The sequence below is a fragment of the Notamacropus eugenii genome, chromosome 2 (genome assembly GCF_028372415.1).
Source record: "Notamacropus eugenii isolate mMacEug1 chromosome 2, mMacEug1.pri_v2, whole genome shotgun sequence".
NCBI lineage: Eukaryota > Metazoa > Chordata > Mammalia > Diprotodontia > Macropodidae > Notamacropus > Notamacropus eugenii.
Window position 1 is genome coordinate 51,246,331 of NC_092873.1, and position 16,817 is coordinate 51,263,147.

Here is a 16,817-nt window from a genome sequence, read left to right on the forward strand (position 1 = left end):
ATTTTGGAAGTAGAATCAAAGCCAAGAGGAAACCTAGCCCCCTATTTTTTCACATTGGGGTGTCACAGAGTTTAGCAAATGATGAGAAATGTCTTGGGTGGGGGTGGGGATGGCAAAGTGATGGGGGAGACTTTTGCTTACTCTGTCTTTAAAAAGCCACACAACACTTTTTAATTCCATCTGTGTTTTTGTTTGTTTTTTAGCCTCCCATTTGAACCGTGGTAATATGGGGAATTACAGCAGGCAAGGGCTGGGCTGGGGGAGTTCACCTACCTTGTCCTGTGTTTTTCCCCCTTTCTTTTCTTGATCTTATTATATTTTTTTTCCCGTTTGTAATGTACAGAAATGCAAACTATTTCTCCATTTATTTTCTTTTCTGGTATCTACTGTGTTGTTCTAGAATTTTGCGTTTGTGTGTGTTGCTGTGGACGCCTTTGGCCACGTCAATGCAGAGACATGTTTTTGAATTTCAAGTGGACACTGATCATTGTTTCAAACTGTTTCTTTTTACCCCTCCTCTGTGACTGGAATTTAAAAGGGAAGATGACTGTAGAAAGGAGCAATTCACACTGGGAATACCCTTGTCAAGTGAGTTTCCCTTCCTCTAGGACCATAGGATTATAGTTTAGTTCTGGAAGGGACCCTAGATGCCACTGAGTTCAACCTCTTCATTTTACAGATGAGGAAACTGGGCCTCAGAGAAGATAAGTGACTCGTTTTGAGTTACACAGCAAATATCTGGTGTAATTTGAACCCAGGTCTATTTTGACTGCAAGTCAAACATTCCATCCACTACTAGCTGCCCCTCTGAGGGTAAGGCCTGGGGTTACTTCATGTCCTGGACTAACAGAGCCCATAAGATAATGGAACAGGAAGGGAATCTTAGAGGTCATTTTGTTCAACCTTCTCATTTATGGATGAGCAAATTGATTCCCAGAGAGGGGGAGTCATCCACTCCATGTTCCATAGCTCATAAATGCCGGAGCCTGGGGGTCCCCTGACTCTTGGGCTGATGGTCTTTTCATTCCACTCTAGTTCAACTTCCAAAAAAGGAGGATGGGGAGGGTATATGACAAGATATGACAAAGATCTATATAACCTCCAGAATGCCAGGCACTTGGAGCTCCAAGATTCAGGAGGGAGACAAAGGAATGGTTGTCAGGCAACCCATGGTACGAAGCATAGATTCATAACAGAATGTCAAGGAGTGTCCAGCGAATGAGGAATATTCTTAACTTGTAAAGATAGCATTAGGGAGAGCGAGTATGGCCTCTGGTCTTCTCTGGAACATTTCTTTGGCAGCCCTTCATGGATGGGCTCTAGGGCAGACCTAGGGATCCTTTTGGGGGGGGGGGTCATTATTCACTCTATAATTCAACAATCAAGGCCTGTGGAACCAATTAGAGCTCAAAGCAAAAATTCCATACCAGTGGAATTCCAGAAAGTTATAGGATACATAGGATAGAGGAGTACACTTGTCACCTTGCTCTCCCACCTTGCCATGTCACTGAGTGGCTGAGCTGTGAAGCAGGATGTGAGAGACCAGCCTGTCAGTGATCATTTGTAATTTGTTGGTATATTATCAGTGGCTGGTTTGAAGTTCATTAGTAGCTCAGACAGCCAATGGGAAGAATCCTGTCCTCTCCTTCCCACCACTGACTCACCATAAGAGATAGGCGCTAGGCAACATCCTGAAAATTCAAGGATGTTCTGCATTTCTGGAAATGCTAGGTTCAAACACCAGGTGAGTCCTTATAATACCTGGTTTTTCCTTTGCCACTTTATAAATCCTTCTAAATAACCTGGGAGAAGATATAGGAAAAGACTACTATTAGCTATGCTCCCACTTTCAGCTTCCTCCAAATGCCTCAGTGTGGTGGCTGCCCAGATTCTGTCCCATCAGAGTAGCACACACCTGCTGTCATCCTTCTCCTACCAAGATCAGAGAGATAACCCTTCACAAAACCCATGGATCCCAGCCCTAGGGGCACAGGAGAAGGAAATGTCCAAACCAAATAAGCTGGGTGAGTATTCATTTCACCAGAGATTCTGTCCACTTTTTAAAGGATTTCCTTTTAAATAGTTCATTCCCCTCACATGATTTTTAATGGGATGTAATTTACAAAATATTCATTTCCATTCCTACTTTTCAGAAACACATTGGGTGCCTAAAGTGTGCATCTGTTTCTTGGAAGAAGTCATGAGTGGGCCCCTTGTCCTCCCTAGACATCCTTGGACTTCAAGCAGAGCCATAAGCCCTCCCCCAAGTTGTTGATTTAACCCTCATTCATCCTGAGGGAGACAACATGGCTGAGGGGATAGAGTTGACCTCAAAGTCATGAAAACCTGGAGTCACCTGTTATCTCTGACACCTACAGGCTGCAACTGGACAAGACATGTAACTGTTCAGTGTTTTCAGCAGCATTTGCTGATGCTGTGTGTCCTGGTGCAAGTAAAGTGCATATGCTAAGCATTCAGAACCAAGACCGCATCAAAGTTGCGTGATGCAGCACCAGCAAAGCACTGCCAGAAACATCTCAGGTTCATGACGCCTTTGATTTTTAATTAATTTTCAGTCATTGCACTTTCAGAAATCTTTACTGTTGCCAAATTTTTCTCTACCCCATATGGAGTCTTGACTCACAGTTTAAGAAGCTCTGCCAACAAATAGAAGTTGCAGAAAGGGTGTTGACCTGCATTGGTAGAGGGACTTTCCTTATCTGGGTGTTCTCTATACCAATGAATTCTCGGCTTTAGTCTCTATTTCTATGTCCTATCCCAAGAAACAGGTTCTAAAGATACTTACTAAAGCTGGCAACTAATATTCCCTCATGGCACTTAAGGGTTCTTCCACTTATCCCTTCCATTGATCTCGATTTGATCTTCTTCCATGGGACTGGAATTGCCCTCTCTGGCTCTCTCCCACCCTTAGTCAGTTTAGAATTCGCCTGAATCCAAGAGAAGGGTAAAGGTCCAGCTGGGACTCACCAGGAAGATACCAGCATCTCCCCGCCCAAGTCCTGTCATCCATAGGAGAATTAAATAGTTAATCCACATGCATTTATTAAGTTCCAACCATGTGCCAGAAGCTGACCTAGGTGCGAAGAATACAAAAACAAAATAAAACTGTCCCTGCCCTCAAGGAGCTTATTTTCTAAAGGTAGTTGGGGAGGAAGTTCTAACAGAGAGAAAGGAGATAAGAAAATCTTGAAAGTGCTTTAAGGGTCACCTTTCTGCTTCCTGTCAGAAAGAAAAACAAGAACTGGACTGAGAATCATCTTTTTATGCATTAGCTCTCACTTGTACAGGACACACTGAATGGCCAGTGGGGAGCAAGTGCTGAAACCTTAGACACTCAGCCTGGTTGACTTCCCTTTTAAATGGACAGTTTTCCTTTCCACTTTCATCCTTCCACTCTGACTGGCTTCTTTTGGATTGCCCTCTTTTCTCTCTCTCTTTGTCTCTCTCTCTCTATCTATCTATCTCTGGGTCTGTCTCCTCCTTTCCTTGCCCTTCCCATCTCTGTCTCTTCCCTCCCCTCTCCCCGCTATGGGCTCCCTCCATGTTGTTCCATCTCCATCTGCTGCTTATTGCATGCTCTCTGGAAGGTCTCTGTTGGTAAGAGAGTTAAAGGCAACTTGACTCAGACAACAAAAAGAACAAAAAATGAACGAGAGCAGAGAAAAGTCAAATGGCTGCTTGGGGTGTCCAGAAATGCCGCCCTACAGGGGGGTGGGGCACAACCCCCTCTACTCTGCCTCAGCCAAAGCAATTGCTTTATTAGCCAGGGGTGGAAAGTGGCAAATACTAAAAAGCGTCATTGTCTTTTTCCCATTCTGCATCCAAATGGGAGATTTTCCTTTTCTTTGTTATTATTGCATTCCTGTCACTGACCAATCAGAAGGTAGGTATTTGTCTGGCTACGCACGTTCCCATCTCCAGATAAGCCTTGCAGCACTGAGCTTGGTTTTAATGTGATATTCTCTCTCTCTCTCTCTCTCTCTCTCTCTCTCTCTCTCTCTCTCTCTCTCTCTCTCTCTCTCTCTCTCTCTCTCTGTCTTTCTCCTGTTTCTGTATCTCTTTCTTTCATATGATTTTTTTGGTGGTTCTATGTTGTTTTTTTAAAGCTAAAAGGCCACTTGTTTCTCCTTTCTTGTTTTTTTTTTGTTTGGTGGGATTTCCTTCTTGCCCTTCTGTCCCCCCTTCTAATTCATCTTTTTTCTTTTCCCTTCCTCCTTCCTTTTCTTCCTCCTTCCTTTCCCTCACGTATTCCTTTCTCCTTCCTTCTATATCCCCCTCCTCTTTCTTCCTTCCTTTTCCCATCCTTCTATAATCTTTCCTTTCTCTTTCTTTCTTCTCCCTTCCTTCTTTACTCTTTTCCTTCCTTCCTTCCTTCCTTCTTCCCTTCCTTCCTTCCTTCCCTCTTCCTTGCCTGTCTCTCTCTCTTGCTCTCTCTCGTTGTTGTTAGAATGCATTTCTGTGTGGTTTTAGCCTCCTGACTCTGTATTTCCTGTTGTGAACAGTGCATTGTGTTGAGTCCATTGAATTTCCTCTGCTGCCTAAAGTGGCAGGTAACCAAAATTCACCCAACCTGCGAAGCCATTCTCTCAGACTGGCCAAGCTGGGGGCTAGTTTGAGAAAGAAAGAGGAAGAAGATCAATTGGTTTTGATCCCAGCTGCCCTCAACACGGTTACAACCTTTTGGTGCTAAACGTTAGCATCAAGATTTTCAAGGAAGTTTCAGGATGGCAGCCAGGATGAAGAGAAATAATTCACTCTTCTTCCATTATAAAAAGGGATCTTTCTCAAAGAGACTCTAATGAGTGCAATCTACCCTTCTTTTCTTACCTACCCCAAATCCCTGCTTCCTTCCCCTGTGGGTTTTGGCTGGGCTCCGTTGAATGAAAGGGCTATTTGAACATCCCCCAGGAGAACATTTGAGGGGAAGCCTGGTGAAGAATGAGTTCTTCCTCTCTCCTCCCCTTGGGCTTTCTCTGGGGTCTCAGAGGTAATGGCAGCCTGGATATCAGCTGAGGACTGCAGATAGGGGGAGGATGCTAGGACAGCTCAGCAATGCCTCCTGGAGATCCTCAGGGATGGGAGAAAGCCTCTGGAGTCTCTGCACCAAAAGTGGGGCCTGAGCCATGCAGCATGGCTATTTTGTGTGCACTGGATTTTAGTTGGCCTTCAGGGAGAGAAGTCTGGGTTTTGAGAGCTGCCTTGCCAAAGAAAGTCCTCACAAAAATAAGAGTTGTCAAAGATGGAACAGGCTTCTTCTCCCCCTCCCCTTGCTGGGTATGTGATATCGGGGCTGGGGGGGGTTGCTTTGTGGGTATAGGTATATGGTCCCTGAATTCCCTCCCACCTCAAAAAGTTCTATGGATAACTAGAATTTCTAAAATATGGTGGAGTCCAATCCAGCTGGGATGTTTTGGATTTCATCAGAGCTGGGAGGGAACATAGAGGTCCCTTTTCCTGAGCTAGCTAGGTATCAACCTTAGGAGGATGTGCCATGGCACACAGGAGCTCAAGCCCCTAATGATCTCTCTTCCCACCCTAAGAAAGGCTTCCTCTAGCAGCCTTCGCATCCCATTGTCTCCCATGGAAGGGAGAGGAAACTTTCTTCCTTTGGGTTTATTTGCATCTCCATTTATGACCCTTCCTCAGGAATGTAGATGAGTTGGGGAAATTCTTTGGGGATAGAGAGAGGAGAGGATTACAGACCCATTATTTCAGTAGTTTAGGGGATTCCTGGTGTATTAAATCCTCTCCAAGGATGCAGATCAGCAACTGAATTTGTAATTTTGTAGTCTTAGAGTGTTGCCTAGGGGTACTGAGAGGTACTACCTGAGGGTACAGGGTAAGGGACCTCCCCAATCTATCAACAAGCATATATAGACTGCTTGCCTCATACCCTGCTCTATGCTGAGCCCTAGAGATACAAAGAAAATTCCAATACAGTCCCTGCTCTCAGGAAGTTTACAATCTAATGGGGAAGCTATATATAGAAGCCTACAGAGCTAGTTTGTATCAGGGCAGGCTTTGAACTCAAGTGTTTCTGAGTCGGAGGCTATTTTCTCTCAAAGGAAGCTTTGAGTGAGGGATTAAAGGCTAGAAGGAGAGGGTTTTGCCTTGGTAAGATAGCTGGCACTCTATTGCCTTTGACCTCTTCCTCTGCTTTCCCCTCCCTTACAATTTCAGCATGAGAGACCCTTCAACCCATTCTCTCAGAGCACCAATAATAGCTGACCTCCCCACACATTACCTCCTTCCCCCAAGGTTCCAGAGACTTTTAAAGCTGAATGACAGCTACCACATGAGTTCACACACCCTAACCAAAGAAGGACGTTTGGAAGGCCCACTGTGCTGACCAAGTTCCGTTCCCCTCCAGCAGGTCTGAGATTGGATTTTTGAAAGCAAAGGAATTTTTATTTTTTCCCTTTTTGCTGTTGCAAAAATATTGGATACGACATTGTTTTTTCTTTCCTTCCATGCTATCAGGTTATTCCATAGAGGCTTCATTCCTGCCCTTTGTCCTGTGCTACTACCCTTCTTATTACAAGCAGACTCATGTTTGTAGCAAGCTTTATGCCTTCTTTGATCTACACTCCCCCCAAAAACTACTACTACTACTACTACTACTACTACTACTACTACTACTACTACTACTACTACACACACACACACACACACACACACACACACACACACACACAATTTCACTTGATGGCTCACAAGGCAGAGCGGTCTATTCCTATCTCCACACTTATTCCATCTCTGAGAGGAATCCTAGGGTGCCTTTTTCCCAGAAACTCACAGTTCCTCCCTCCCATCCCTCCCCACCCCACCCCCAGTTTCAAGTTCAAGAGCAGAGGATGGGGTCACCAGGGAAACGAACTTCTCAACCAGATGAACCCTCTCCATATTCTTCTTGGTCCTGGGGTAGGAAGGTGGTACTTGGGGAGAGAGAGAGGCAAAGGATGCATAAGACTGTAGATTTAACTTTAGGTGACTTATGAGGTGGCAAGAAGAGGGCAATGTCTGTAATGGTTAGATGTTGTAAGAGGGAGAGATTCAAATATTGGCCAAAAATGGGGTTGAAAGATTCAAGTTGCCTGCTATGAGTCATTGAGTCCCCTGAGTGTTTCATTCAAGGGTTGTCCAAGCCCTCCCAGACTGTCTCCTGTATACCCATCCCAGAGTTAGGCATCACTCTCAGGGAGACAGGAGAAGGAGATACAGGCCCTGCTCAGAGTGCGATTGGGCAGACAAGATAAACAGCAAATACAGAAACTTCAATCAACTGCCAAATGGAATATTTTAGATACGAGCAGAGAGAGTAAGAGATCAACAAAGTATTGAATTATTTAATGAACATTAACTAGGCCTGTGCCTAGTATAGAGCTAGGTGCTGAAGGTACAAATAATGAGAAGACTTCCTGAGTAGGTAGGGCCTAAGTTTGGCAACTAGGCTTATCGATCTCTATGTATTTCTGCAGTTTCACCTCCAAAGCTATTCCCCATCTTTTAGCTACTCATTTTATTTACATGACATGTCTTGGGAGACTGAGATGGAAGCAGGGATAATTCTCCTCATTTCAAAGATCCTGGAAAAAAAGCTGAGGCCCAAGATGCGTGGTGGGTTCATGATGAGGATGAACCTAGAGCCTAGGTTTCCTGACCTCCCAGTCCAGGGTTGGGGTTGGGGGCAGTGACTGGATGCTGAGGAGGGTGATAGGTGATAGCGACTTGAGCCCCTGGGGAATCAAGAAAAGTAGGTTCTGGATACTTGTTGGGGTGCAACTGAGATGATTCCTCAGGGTCATGGGTCAGACTGGTCATACATGTTGGGTTCCCATGCCACTGAGGAGCCATTCCAGCAAATGCTGCTTTATCACCTCATGACATTGAATCCGGACTTAGAGCATGGAGGATGGGGTTAGTGGTGAAGAGGGAACAGGTCTGGATCAAGCAATTAGCTCTTCCCTCCTGCAACCTCTGCCCTCTTTTCATCCAAGGGAACTAAAGGATGTTACCATGGTTCCCAGGTCTGAGCCTTCCCAGTGCTGGCTGCCCTGGGGAAACTGTCCTCATCCCTCTCTTTGATTTGTGGCCTTTGGTCTACTCAAGTTACCAGTTGGTGGCTCTCCACCAAAGCTTGAGTGGAAGAGTCTTGGGAGTCTGACTATCCTTTAGGGTAGATCCCCTTGGGATGATCTCAGTTGAGGTCAAGTCAGTTTTTGGCTAAGAGGAAGACACAGGCATGCAGCCTCCTCTCCTAACCCCAGGGTCCTAAATACCTTGCAGACAGATACCTTATAACTGACCCCCTAGACTGCCTTACATCATACTCAGGAAACCAACTCTTCCCCCAGAAACCACTTGGCATTTGCTGAAGTGTGGCTATTGCTCAAGGGTTGAGCCTTCCTCGTAGACCTATTCCCTATAATCCTCTCTAACTCCTCACCCCCATCCAAGGACCAAAAGAAAACATTTCCCTGGTGGTATTGATGGTAGAAGGAAATTGAGGAGAGTACCAACAGAGTACCTCTCTACTAGCTTCCTCCCATGCCCTCCACTTAGCCCCTTCCAAAGGCTCTTTCCAAGGCTCCTGTCACCTCTTTCAGGATCCTCCTGCCAGGGTTAGCCATTGATCTCTGCTGAGGACAGATCAGCAGAATACTACTGAGCACAAGTAGCCTTTTCCTTTTTTTTATTTTTATTTTTTTTGCTTCCAGCCTTTGTTTTAGCTTCCAAAAATCCAAGGTGATCCCTATCCAACCTGTTTCATAACTTGGTTTTAAAAATCTATACACACACACACCTAAAAACAGGAAAGCAAAGATCCAGGTGAGCTAATTCACCAGTCATTCCTTCCTGAGTCAGTGGCTCAGCAGTTGGTGATGCCTGGTGATGGCAAGGCCAAGGTCGAGGAAACGGGTTGGTTCATTTTGATCTCTCTCTCTATCTATCTCTCTTGCATTTTTGTGAATCTAATGATGAACTTATGTTGCCCCACTTTTCCCTTCTCTTCACACCTTACCTACTAAAGGAGGAAATGCCACTTTTTTGGTAAGTGGACGTTAACCAAGAGGGACTTAAAATCAGAATTTTTTTTAAAAAAAAGAGAAAACAGAAAGACAGTAGGATGAAGCTACTTACAGCTCAACAGCTCTCTGCAGGGCCAAAAAGAGAAAAAAACCAGTTTCCCAGGAGTTCAGAGACATATTTTATTTCAGTATCTATGACATTTGTGTTTTTTTTTTAAATTTTTCTGTTTTTTTTTTCTTCTTTTCTCTGGTTCTGTTTTCAGTTGAGTTCTGCCCACCCTTTCCCTGTCCTACCCTCCCCCCTCCCCCTTCCTTCCCCAGCCCTTTGCCATCTGTGTTGTTTCACCTCATCTTTTCATTATATAGCTCCATCTATATCTTTTGGTCTCTATATACACACTGTTCCCCCTTATTCCCCTACGGCCACCTTTTCTGTTCCTACCATCTCTGTGATATTCCTGTATTGGGTTTATTTTTGTCCTTTTTTTCCCCTTCCTTTCTTCCTTTCTTCTCCTCACCCCCTCCCTCACCCTTTTCCCCTTCGGGTGGAAGAGTCTATCGGTTTGGGTTCTTTGCCCTGCTCTGGTCTCCCCCTTCTCCTCTCTTCCCCACCTCCTAATCGTTCTTTCATCACCTCTTCCCCATCCCCATTCTCAGCCTTCTCTCTCCACTGTTCCCCCAACCCACCTGGTCCTCCCTTCTCCTCTCTTTCCGATCCGTTCCTTGGTGTTTTTGCATGCGAAGAGACTTGCATGAGCTGCATTTATGGAGGCCCACCCAGAAGGTGTGATCAGGAAGGAAGGAAAGAAGGAAGGAAGAAAGGAAGGAAGGGGCAGGGCAGGGCAGCAGGGTCTGTGTAGTTTGCAGAATGCACCGTGCGTTGACGATGTGAACGACAGCGCGTCCCGGGAGGTTCTCTTTAAAAGCCCATGTCTCCTTCTCTCCTTTCCCCTCCTTCTCTCTCCCTCTCTGTCTCTTGTCTCCTCTCTCTTTCTCTCTCTGTGTCCCCTGTTCAGAGGCCCAACTCGCCCGAGCCCCGAGGCCACACCAAAGCGGAGCCAGCCTTGACCACACCGCCTCGAGGGAAAGAAGGTCGAAGCCCCAGCTCGGCTTCACCGCCACCACTGGCCAGGGGCGGCCGAGGCGGCCCAGGCGGAGGAGGCCCAGGTGGTGCGCCCGGAGGAGGAGGCGGCGCCTGCGGGAGCGTAGCAGGAGAAGCCAAGCACCGGCGGCGCTCACGCTCCGCCACTTCGGCCCCGCGTCGTAAAGGACGCAGGCGGCCCCGCGCCCCGGCCCCCAGGAGCTCCCCGCGATCGCTCAGCCGCGCAGGCTCTAGCAGCGACTCGGATGCATCGGGCGCCTCCCACCAGCCGGGTCCGGAACCCAGCCAGGATCGGAGCCACTGCGCCCCTGGGAAAAAGTGAGAGCCCGCGGGCCTGCCAGTTGGGATTGGACTGGGGTTCGGGAGCCTCAGCTGGTGGCTACAAGCCTACCTAGTCTTGACACCTAGCACCCCAGCCCAGCCTGACACCTAGCACCCCAGCCTAGCCCAGTCCAAGTGTAAGCACTAGAGGACCACAGATCCAAACTGAAAGGGACCTCAGAAGTCATCCAGGTTAACCCTCCATTTTAAAGATGGGAAAACCTAAGCCCTGACACTTGTGACTTGCCCAAGGCAAAGGGGATGATAGATTGATTGAGAGGTGGAAAGTGAGGCCTATAGAGGGGAGGTGACAGCACTTTCCCCACCTTGGGGTTAAAGGGCATTCCCTGCCTCACTCCAGACCCTGGATAGGCAGTGTGGGGCAATGAATGGGAACAAGGGGCTCCACTCACTGGCTGTGGGGCCTCCTCTGAACCTCATTCCTCCTCTGGAAAATGAAGAGTTCAGGCAGTGTTCTCTGAGGTGCCTGCCAGCTTAGACTGTGTAGGAGTCAATGCTCAGGCCAACTGCTGAAACAGAATTGGAGGCAGAGGCCCTGGGTCCGAACTGCTTCTGACCAGCAGGCCTTGGTCAAAACACTTCACCTTCCTGGGCCTCAGTTTCCCCAACTGTAAAATGGGGGGGGGGGCTAGATGGCCTCTAAAGTCCCTTCTAGTTCTAGAGCTATGATCCCATGACAGCCCCCAGAATTTGATCCCAGTAGCCCCACCTTCAACACAACCTTGGATAATACATTCCCAACCTGAAGGAGACTCTTGCACTCACTCACTCTCTGTCTCTCTGTCTCTCTCTGTCTCCGTCTCTGTCTGTCTGTCTGTCTGTCTCTCTCTCTCTCTCTCTCTCTCTCTCTCTCTCTCTATCTCTCTTACACACACACACACACACACACACACACACACACACACACACACACACACACACACACACACACACACACACCCCTCATTCCATTCCACTGACTGGGTAGAATGGAACTCTGGATGATCAAAAATTCTTCTCCTTTTCCCGTAGATTCTAGATGGCCTGTTTCTGAGCAGACAGGCTAGCCTGGTTACACACTTTTCTTAGATGGATCTTCAAAGGAGGCCTGCTTTCCTATGCACATCATGGCACAGTTGAAAGAAAGTAGATTTGAAATCTAAAGGACCTGGGTTGAAAGCCCAACTCTTTGACTCACTACCATGTGATCTTAGGCAATCACTGCACCTCAGTGGGCCTCAATTTCTTCTACTGTAAACTGAGTCTAGCCTTAGTGGTCCCTAAGGTCCCTTCTGTCTCTGGAGGAATCTTCTTTTGCTTATAGGCAAGGGGATTGGGAATATAGTGAGAAGGTTCTGAGAGGACCCCAAATTACTAACCAAGAGCATGTTTGGACCATTAGCTGGTAAGGATCACAGAAGTTGAAATTTACTTGAAAAATCATGACTCCAACCTCTTTCCATTACATCTGGGGAAATTGAGGTCCAGAAGGAAAGAGACCCGCGAATGCTTGTCCAGTCACATTTCCCAGAATCAAGATTTAGCCAGCATCTAGCTGACCCAGCCTGTATTACCTACTGAGTGACAGAGTGGAGAGAACCCAATGGATTTGGAATCTGAAGGCTGAAACAGAATTCTGGCACCAAGACCTTTAACCTGTGTGACTCTGGGAATGTATTTATCCTCTGTGGGCTCCAGCTTTCTCCTCTGCCATATGACTAGGGGTTAGGGGGCAGCTAGGTGGTGCTGTGGATAGAGCACCAGTGCAGGAGTCAGGAAGACCACAGTTCAAATCTCACCTCAGACACTTGACACTCACTACTGTGTGACCTTGGGCAAGTCACTTAACTCCAATTGCCTCATCCTGGGTCATCTCCAGTCATCCTGATGAGTATCTGGTCACTGGATTTAGATGGCTCTGGAGGAGCTGGTGACCTGCACAGCCCTCCTTCACTCAAAACAAAGTCAAGTGCAAGTCATGTCATTATTTCTCTGATGGCATGGTCTTCGGCAACGAACGCACACATGACTAGGGGCTTAAAGTCTCTACCAAGCTAAAGATTGTGACTAAGCAATGGCCTAGTGTCTGGAGCCCCTCTGGGCCTCCTGGAAAAGGCTCCTGAATTCTCCCATATACACCCCTCAATGTGATAAAATACCTTCTCTAGGTAGACCTGGTTTCCATCCAAGCTTGGTGGTGGTGCTTGGTACCCCTTCTAGGTCTCGTACCTGGACCTCCAGCTACTAGTCCTCCAAATCTGACTCCCCTACTCCACCCCTAGGAGAAAAGGGCTGATGGGAGCCACACCCTTGCTCCTCTATGGAAGAAAACCACAAACTGGCAAGCCCCTACCTGGTGGGAGTGGGGGTGGGTCAAACAGAGCTGCAGCCCCTGAAAGGTCAGATCCTCAAAGAATTCCTACTGAAAGAATCTATTAGGGCCATACTGAGAGTGCTGCAGCAGCCATGGTCATTTCAGGAAGGCAGCCCTGAAACTTGGAAATTGGAAGGCCTGTGGGTCAGAGGGTCTATGGGAAAGTATCAGGGATGAGAGAAGGGGATAGGGGGGAAAAGAGTGTATGGGAGAGCTGGGGAACAGATTTGGAAATCTAAGGTCTGGACCCAGGGTTGACAATCCACCATTAGTTCCAATTAATGTGAGCCTGTCTGTTTCAGAGAGAAGGAAGGTGATGGCCGGACAAGGCACCCAGAGGGGGAAACCACTAGGCCCCGGCGGCGGTCCCGGAGCTACTCACCCATTCGAAAGAGGCGTCGGGACTCACCTAGTTTCATGGAACCCAGGCGGATAACCAGGTAGGTTCCGCAGGTAGGGATGGTCACTGACTAGTGAGGGTCCTGATCCAGGGTGCAATATTGTGGCCATGGCCATGGGAAATGGAAAAGGCAAGCTTGGGTGCCTGAGCTTGGAAAATAAGAATGAAAATTCATCTGAATCCCTGAAAGCTGCATAGAAAATGACTTTGATCTCACAAGGTCAGGGCTGGAGTAGGGGCTCACTGTTGGGTTCACTGACCAACATCAGGAATCAGGGTTCTCTGATGGAAATGGAAATTCAGTGTCAAGGTTGAGAGTTCAGGGTTGGAGATCAGGAGTCCATGTCAAGGATGGTGGCTCAATGTCTGGGACAGAGGATCAGTGTCCAAGATGGAGGCTGTGTGTCAGAGTTCAAGGCTCCATGTTAGCACTGATAAGCAAGGGACCAGTGCATGGGAGAAGCTCAGTACTGAATTCTATGGATTCAGGAGCTGGATATGGAAAAGAGTTGGAGAAGTTAGTGAGGCTTTTCTCTGCAGGGCTAGGTGAGGCAGGGTCTTCTAGGACCCCTCCCATCCACCCCTAGGGCCCCATTCCCCAGTTGACATATTCTTTTTTCCTTGTCTCAAGGTTCCACCTGGAGAAGCTGTGGCCAGGATGGGGGAGGGGGGAACCAGCTCGGTTACTGTGGTAACCTTCCATCAGGACCTTCCCCCATCCCTGAGGGCTGCCTGGAAAATTCCTGTGTGAGGTGTTTGGCTCTCTCAGTCTGTCTGTCTGCCTCCGACAAGACTAACCTTTCTGACTTGCTTTCAGCCTTCTCTAGAAAATGGGGCAGGGGGAGAGGGAGGAGAACAAGACCTAGTGGCTAGGGGCCTCTCCCTTTCTTTCAAGCTCCACACATGCCATTCCCTCCCTCCACCCCACTCTACCAGCCTTTCCACTATATTTCTCTTTCCATCTATTACAGGAGAAAACAGCAGGCATGATCCCAGCGGCTAGCTCAGGTAGAGGGCAGAGATAGCCTAGCCCTTTGGACATGGATTCCTTCGGAAACCCATTGAAATGTCCCCCACCTCTGGGATGAGATAAAAAGTCTAAATGCCAGTTCCTGCTCTGACATCCAAGCAATTAGTGTCTTTATTAGATGCCAGTTAGGAATTAGGGCCACCACTCATCCCCAGAACTGACTGGGACTTAGGCCCCACTATTGGTATCTTTCCCCATCCCAAGTCTCGATTTCTCTTTATCCACCAGATGCAAGGTGTGAAGACTGAGGATGGTGACTTTTGGGCTCAGAGGCAATATGGTACAGTGGAGAGTTCTGGCTTGGGGGTTTGAGGCCCTGGGTTTACTTCCAGGCTCTTCTACTTAATCAATAAACATCATTAAGCACCTACTATGTACCAGGCACTGTGCTAAAAGGTAGTACCACCATCACCCTGAGCAACTTTGCCTCAGTTTCCTTATCTGGAAAATGAGGGAGTTGAACTAGATGACTTTGGAGGCTCCTTCCAGCTCCCAAACTCTGGTCTTATCTTTTCCCATCTGTGAGTGGGGAGAGGCACCAGCTCTGGCCATTGGACCATTCCTGTCCTTGGATAAGGTGATTCCTGTCCTCCCCCGAATTAGACTGCCTCCCCCTCATTAATTCCATGGTGTCGTCCTTCTCTGTATTAACTGGGGAATGTGGGGGGCTACCTTCTAACCACTCCTTTCTCCTCTATGGACCACAGCTTCCTGACTCTAAACTAATCTCTAGAAACCTGAGCACACCTAAGAGGGAAGCAGGGGAAAGGGGAGGGAGTGGGTACCTAGTTTTTCCTGGGAATAGGGAGAATGGCCCATAGGGTCATTTCCCCAAGATATCCTGGTACAGTGGAAAGAGCCCTGGACCCAGATTCAAGAGCCCTGGGCTAGAGCTCCAGCCTTGACCTCCCCACGCCATGACATTTATTGGCCAAGTCACTTGCCCACTTGGGCCTCAGTTTTCTCTTCTGGACAGGAAAGGCCAGGGAATGAAGGTGCCTTTGGAGCTTGGGCCACCAGTTCCCTTCCCACTCTCTTGGAGCACAAAATGAGCTCAGATAACTGGGTAGTACTCTGCCAACTTTAGATTGGTGGAAAATACTTCCTGGCGTTGGAAGCAGCAGATCTGACTGAATCCCACTCTGTTTGATCTTAGCAATTGACTTCACTCTTCTATTGCCTCAAGCTCCTCATCTGTAAAATGGGTGGGTTAGACTCAGTGGGATCCAAGTACCCTTGCAGCTCTGGCTCTGTCAGGTCCTATGGATCTTTTCTCTACTGGAAAATGTGATTCTCTCCCACCCCCCCCTTATCCCTCACTTCTCTACCCAAGGGCTCAGATGTTTTCCCCCACGTTAGCCCTGCTGGTTCTGCTTGCTGCTGAGCCTGGTGCCCTTCCTTTCCCTCTGCAGTGCCCGGAAGCGCCCGATCCCCTACTACCGGCCCAGTCCTTCCTCCTCCTCCTCCTCCTCCAGCTCCTGGAGCAGCCACTCGTACAGCCGCAGCCGGAGCGGCAGCCACAGCCCAGACAGCTACAGCAGCCGCAGCGGGAGCCGAAGCCGAACCCGGAGCCCCTCCAGGACCCCCAGTCCCAGCCCCAGCCCCAGCTACAACAGCCGCAGCAGCTCAGAAAGTGGGGGCTTCTGAACCCCCGAGAGATCCATGCTCCTTTTCCCTTCGATGCCTGCTCCTTCCTGCTCCCACCCCCACCTACTCCTGGCCCAAGGGCCCCACCTTGGTTCGGCTCAGAGGACCAGGAAGCAGTCCAGAACCAGGGGGAAGGGGCCCATGGAGCCATTCTCCTGGGGGGTGGAGTGAGAGACTTTCCCCTACATACCCACTCACTTCCCCCACTGCCAGCTCCATTCATACCCCACAGGGTAAACCCAAGTATCTGGGCAGCCCAGGCCAAAGGCCCTGCTGGGCCAAACTCACTCATTTCATCCATCGCTGTCACCCTCCAAACCAGCACCTCCAGTTTGGGGGCAAAGAGAAGAGCAACTGGTGGATGGAGACTCTTGCCCTCTGGATTGGCCCTAGGGCAGGGAGTGTCTAGGGAAGGGCCTAAGCCTGACTGGGGAAGAAAGATTTTCCCCCATCCTCTCACCCCTTTTCCTCTGACCCTGTTGTACAAGGTTGGGTTGGCAACAGGGGAACTCTGTCCTTATGGGAATGGGGTTGGTGCACCCCAGAACCCCAGAGACCTCTGCCCAATTTGGGCAAAGGGCCTGATGACAAAGATCGGGATCCTACTGCTTCCAGAAGGTGCCCTCTCCATTCCTTGGGGCAGGGCACTGCCCCAGAGCACCAAGAGCCACTGAACACAGGACGTGCTCAATCCCTGCCCCCAAGCCCTACTCTGCCCTGAACCACCCACCCCATGGGGAAGGGGCCTTCCTGGGGAGCTGGCACAAAGAGATGAAACCTCTCCCCCCCAGAATGTATCCCCAGCCCCTTTCCCCTTCCTGTTTGCTTGGGAGAAGACATGAGGCCTGGTAACTTTCCAAGGCCTTCAACTCCCTTCACATCTGCCTCCCTCT

At 48.6% G+C, this 16,817-nt stretch overlaps 1 protein-coding gene across 1 annotated transcript in view; it reads left to right on the forward strand.

The window, feature by feature from the left end:
- SRRM3 (serine/arginine repetitive matrix 3) overlaps positions 1-16,707 on the forward strand; it is a 54,107-nt gene extending 37,400 nt beyond the window's left edge. Inside the window, exons 11-13 of the mRNA XM_072640266.1 lie at positions 10,067-10,470; positions 13,150-13,287; positions 15,690-16,707. Of these exons, the coding sequence (XP_072496367.1) occupies positions 10,067-10,470; positions 13,150-13,287; positions 15,690-15,924 (777 nt within the window). The 3' untranslated portion in view covers positions 15,925-16,707. The remainder of the gene's footprint in view (positions 1-10,066; positions 10,471-13,149; positions 13,288-15,689) is intronic.
- The last annotated feature ends 110 nt before the right edge of the window (positions 16,708-16,817 follow it).